The sequence below is a fragment of the Octopus bimaculoides genome, chromosome 7 (assembly GCF_001194135.2).
Source record: "Octopus bimaculoides isolate UCB-OBI-ISO-001 chromosome 7, ASM119413v2, whole genome shotgun sequence".
In the NCBI taxonomy this organism is placed as follows: domain Eukaryota; kingdom Metazoa; phylum Mollusca; class Cephalopoda; order Octopoda; family Octopodidae; genus Octopus; species Octopus bimaculoides.
This window is the reverse complement of record NC_068987.1, coordinates 49,736,084-49,742,077: the sequence shown is the minus strand read 5'-3', so window position 1 is coordinate 49,742,077 and position 5,994 is coordinate 49,736,084. Positions and strand designations below refer to the sequence as shown.

General features: G+C 37.2%; 1 protein-coding gene across 1 annotated transcript in view; it reads left to right on the top strand.

Moving 5' to 3' along the window:
* The window catches only part of LOC106874556 (trace amine-associated receptor 2), a 9,018-nt gene extending 6,576 nt beyond the window's left edge, over nt 1-2,442 (top strand). Inside the window, exon 2 of the mRNA XM_014922327.2 lies at nt 538-2,442. Within this exon, the coding sequence (XP_014777813.1) occupies nt 662-1,663 (1,002 nt within the window). The 5' untranslated portion in view covers nt 538-661 and the 3' untranslated portion in view covers nt 1,664-2,442. The remainder of the gene's footprint in view (nt 1-537) is intronic.
* The last annotated feature ends 3,552 nt before the right edge of the window (nt 2,443-5,994 follow it).

Sequence of the window (5,994 nt, the reverse complement as noted above, 5' to 3'; positions counted from 1 at the left end):
TATATATATATATATATATATATATATATATGCATTCAGTTAAATGGTTTATTGATGTGTTTTGTTTCTGTTTTTTTTTTTCCCTGATGTGATGATTGCATTGTTTTACAACAATTTTTTCCCTCTGGAATAATATCAATGTTTTCTTTGAAACTTATGTTGGAAGTATTAAGATTTGAATAACACTTGCATTTAACTCCATTTCTTAATTCATCTATACACACACACACACACATATATATATATATATATATATATACAAACATACATACACATTGATAGATAGATAGATGCATGCATGTATATATCCTTTAGCAGATGGATTTTTGCTATGTAATAATGTAGGTACAGCATTTGAAATCACAACTAATCCCACTTTCCCTGAATTCTGCATTATTCTATTGTTACAACAGATTAAATATGAACAATAAAAAAACCAATAACCTATCTGCTAGGAAAAACATTATTAATGTATATTATGTCATTTAAAAAAAACTAATTTGATTTCCATTTTTTTTCTCTCTTTATTTCAAACAGAAATATCAATATGTGTCTTGGAGTTCTAAAATCAAGAAAACTTGCAGAAAATCTTCCATACCAATTCTGATAGAAATCAACAGATATTTTGAATACGCCTAAATACATTTTTGCTTTATCAAAAATGCTACAGAATGATCTTAACATCACTGAAACTTTAGATGTTAATGCATTATGGGAAAGGCAAGACACAATGGCTGTCTTTTCTGTCTTGATCATGGTTGTTATATTGTTTGGAAATGGAACTGTGGTAATATCTATTATAAGATACCAACACCTACGCACTCCTACAAATCACTTTGTTTTAACATTGGCATTAACTGACATCATGCTGGCTTTATCTCTGCCTTACCACACAGTGTCCTACGTACATCCATTCTTAACAAAGCAAAAATATGCTTGCCTCTGGCGCTATATCTCCTACTTGCTTCCTTGTGGTACATCACAGACACATGTGTTGGCTATCACACTGGATCGATATTTATCTGTGGTTCATCCCCTCCATTACAGTTCACTAATGTCTACCAAAAAAGTTTTTATCATTTCTGGATTGCTTTGGCTTTACAGTTCTGCTCTTGGATTTGTGCCAATTTACTGGAATTACTGGGATGGTCACAGTGCCTGCAATCTTAACATTGTATTTCCTGTTGGTTATATGATTATTTTAGTTGTGCAGTTTTTTTTCATCAGCATCATTGTTATAATCCTTTATTTAAAAGTATTTGCAATTGCTAAGAGAATACAGAAAGGCATTATGAAACCTGATAATGGCATTACTCCTGGCCCAACTAGGAAAAAATTCAAGAATTCAAGATCACTTCTTTTGTATGGAATAGTGGTTTGCCTTTTCTGCTTTTTATGGACACCGTTTTTCACGGTTGTTTTAATACAAATGTTGTGGTTTAACAATAATGCTCTCCTGATATTTGGTAGAGGATTCACATTATTGGGACTTACAACTTCTATAACTAACCCTGTAACTTATGTCTTTTTGAACAAAGGTTTTCATAAAGCATACCGAGACATGTTTCATCTGAAGAAAAGAAATATATTTGTTAAGAAGCAGCAAAGCTTACCTCATGCAGACTTCATAAAAATATCTACATACAATGGAAATTTGCAGTAACACATTATATATGGTTTGCTGATATAGAAAAAAACACACCTCTGTTAATTATATTGTGCTTTTTTCTGACTAATGAACAACTTATAATATACACCCACCCAGACATTTATATCTATCTATATGACTTTGCCAGTACTGTGATAGAAATTGATGATAAAGATGTCATCAAATCCTAAGAACTCAAACAAATACTCACACTTTTCAAAAGAAACTCATTCAGAATCATCAAGACAACCAGCTCTCGACACACAACAGAAGAAAACTGAAGAAGTCCTAGAAAAAGCAATGAAGTTCAGAAAATATTGGGTTTCACAAAAGAAATAATGCAGGATTGATATATATATATATATATATACACACACACATATACATATATATTTATAAAAGTTGCTGTATTGTGAATTTGAGAAACTTGCATAAAGAAAAATGAAAAAAAAATACGATAGTGATGAAGATGATCAGAAAATCTGATGAGGAAAAAGAAATTTATATATTTATGAAATATAAAGATCTGAAAACATTTCTATTACATACATCCTTGTAATTAAAATGCTCAGTTTGTATAAGTTTTTCACCCTTTTGCTTGATACCAAACAGACTGGGGAATACCCTCTAGTTTTCTTTAATTTTTTCTTCTTCATTCCTTTACATTTCACCTCTCATATATGTTTTCAATTCAACCATTAATTCATCAATTAATCCACATCCATTCAAGTTATTAATCCTATCTACCAAATGATGTACAAAAAAAAAAATGTAAATAAAATTAAAAAAAGAACATCAGTGAGTACTAACAAAGCCTCTGAGTGTATTTATTTAAAGTAGTACTTCGTTAGTTATGACAACGAGGGTTCCAGTTGATCCAATCAATGGAATAGCCTGCTTGTGAAATTAAAGTGCAAGTGGCTGAGCACTCCAGACACATACACCCTTAACATAGTTCTCAGGGAGATTCAGCGTTACAAAGCTAGTCCTTTGAATTACAAGTACTACTCATTTTTACCAGCTGAGTGAACTGGAGCAATGTGAAGTAAAGTATTTTACTCAAAGGACACAACATACCACTGGTTTTCTAACTCATGTCTTTATGATTGTGTGTCAAATACCCTAACCAATTAGCCACATGCCTTCAAGTGTATTTATCATCTGGTAAATTAACCTCTTCGTAAGTGAATGATCTCTAGTATGGACTTCAGTGTAGCAGGTAAATACATAGTCGTCATCATCATCGTCGTCATTTAACGTTGAACGATTTGACTGAGGACTGGTGGACCAGGAGGCGACACTAGGCTCCAATCTGATTTGGCAGAGTTTCTACAGCTGGATGCCCTTCCTAACGCCAACCACTCCGAGAGTGTAGTGGGTGCTTTTATGTGCCAACGGCACGAGGGCTAGTCAGGCGGTACTGGCAACGGCCACGCTCGAAATGGTGTATTTTACGTGCTACCTACACAGGAGCCAGTCCATCGGCACTGGCAATGATCTTGCTCGAATGTCCCTTTACGTGCCACTGGCACAAGTGCCAGGGAGGCGACGTTGGTAATGATCAACGGCCATGCTTGAAATGGTGTATTTTACGTGTCACCTGCATAGGGGCCAGTCCATCGGCACTGGCAACGATCTCGCTCAAATGTCTATTCACGTGCCACTGGCACAATTGCCAGGAAGGAGACGTTGATAATGATCACGCTGGTGCTATTTACGTGCCACCAGCACAGAAGCCAGATAGCTGCTCTGGCAACGATCGCGCTCGGACAGTGCTCTTAATGCTCCACTGGTACAGGTGCCATCACAATTTCGCTTTCGCTTGCCCCAACAGGTCTTTGCAAGCCGAGTTTAGTGTTCCTACAAATTTAGTTCGATTCCGATTTCACTTGCCTCACCATGTCTTCGCAAGCGGAGTTTAGTGTCCAATGAAGGAATGTTATGCGTAAGTGGGCTGGTTACATCCCTGGCAGAGGCCTTGGATTTTGGTCTCACTTGGCTTGCAGGGTCTTCTCATGCACAACATATTTCCAAAGGTCACGGTCACAAGTCATTGCCTTGGTGAGACCTAATGTTCAGAGGCTGTGCTTCACCACCTCATCCCAGGTCTTCCTAGGCCTGCCTCTTCCACGGGTTCCCTCATCTGTTAGGGTGTGGCACTTTTTCACACAGCTATCCTCATCCATTCTCGCCACATGTCCATACCAGCGCAATCATCTCTCTTGCACACCACAACTGATGCTTCTTATGTTCAACTTTTCTCTCAAGATACTTACAGTCTGTCGGATATGCACACTGACATTACTCATCCATCGGAGCATACTGGCTTCATTCCTTGCGAGCTTACACATGTCCTCAGCAGTCATGGCCCATGTTTCACTGCCATGTAGCATGGCTGTTTGTACACATGCGTCATACAGTCTGCCTTTCACTCTGAGTGAGAGAGTGTATCATCAATATTAGTTTTGTCCAATTATGTTCTCATTTCAGTTCAATAGTGTTCAATACTGTCTACATTTACTGACAAATGCCAAGATAATAATAATCCTTTCCACTACTTAGGCACAAAGCCTGAAGTTGTGGGGATTTTATCAACCCCTGTATTTATTCTGTCCATCCTGAAAGGATGAAAAGCAGAAGTTGATCTTGACAGAATATGAATCCAAAATGTAAAGCCAGAAGAAACATTGCTAAGCATTTTGTCTGACATGCTCAATTCTATCAGCTCACAGTCCTAATATTCTACTATAATAATACTCTTGTGTTTTTCCCTGTCACATTGTCAGAACGAGAAAGGAAGGGGTGATGGCAAACTTGGTAGTGGGATGATGGAAATTCTATGGTGAAAAAAAAAAACTCAAACAGCATTTCTACTCTGTGTGAGTATGTGTGTGTGTATATAAGGAAAGTATGTGAACGTTTATATATGTGAACCAGTGTTCTTTCAGTAACAAATGATGATTGATGTCAAATCTCAAAATACAACCACTAAGATAACATTGAGAAGTGTATTAGTTTGAATTACCATCCATATTCTATCTTTTGTCCTTATTTATATATAAAATACTACAATTAGCCATCATTTTTGATGGCATGGGGCCAGCTAGTAATAATAATAAACCAGATAGATATTCTTACAAAACAGTGCAGACCCAAAATGCAGATTTTGCAACAAATTTGATGAATCAATAGACCATCTTGTTTTGGGGTGTCCTGCACTAACACCAAAGGAATATAAAAATTGCCACAATAGGGTAGGGTAGAACAATATTTGCATTGGAAAATATATAAGCAAGGGAATCTGACAAGCTCATAAAATATAAGGACCTCAAATTTGAGATTCAAAAGAGGTGGCATCTTAAAGTGAAAATTGTCCCTATTACTGTAGGATGTCAGAAACATCTAAATAGCATCCTAAGAAATCCAAAAGATTGTGCTGACAAATACTGCCCACATCCTTGGGAAAACCCTATCAAATTAAATGTTATGTTGTATCGTATGAATGTTTTCTGTACTGCCTCCACCATCACCCATTTTCAATTATGTCTAAACATCTTTGAACCGTCTCATGTGCTAGGTCACTGGGTGTGACCCAGCAAGTGATTGTATCAAGCACATAGATTAAATGCAAAATATTATCATTATCATTTAACGTCCATGTTTCATGCTGGCATGAATTGAACAGCTTGACAGGATCCAATGGACCTAATGACAGCACCATGCTCCAATGATTGCTTTTGTATGGTTTCTATGGCTTGACGCCTGCCTAACACTAACCACTTTACATAATGTACTTGGTGCTTTTTTTTGTATCACCCACACATTAACATATACTATGATACTTTTGCATTTCAGTAGTAATAACTAGCAGATTATCAGAGATAAAGTTAATAGATTTATGTCAAATAGCTTTAATATTGTTTGTAAAGAAAGGAATAAAAAAGCTTTAAAAGGTAAATATAATTCAAACAAAATATCATCATCGTTTAAAGTCCGCTTTCCATGCTAGCATGGGTTGGACGATTTGACTGAGGACTGGTGAAACCGGATGGCAACACCAGGCTCCAATCTAATTTGGCAGAGTTTCTACAGCTGGATGCCATTCCTAACACCAACCACTCACAGAGTGTAGTGGGTGCTTTTACGTGTCACCCGCACGAAGGCCTTTCAGGCAGTACTGGCAACGGCCACGCTCAAAATGGTGTTTTTTATGTGCCACCCGCACAAGAGCCAGTCCAGGGGCACTGGCAACGACCTCGCTCGAAAATCCTACGAAGGCCAGTCAGGCGGTACTGGCAACGGCCACACTCAAAATGGTGTATTTTATGTGCCACCCGCACAAGAGC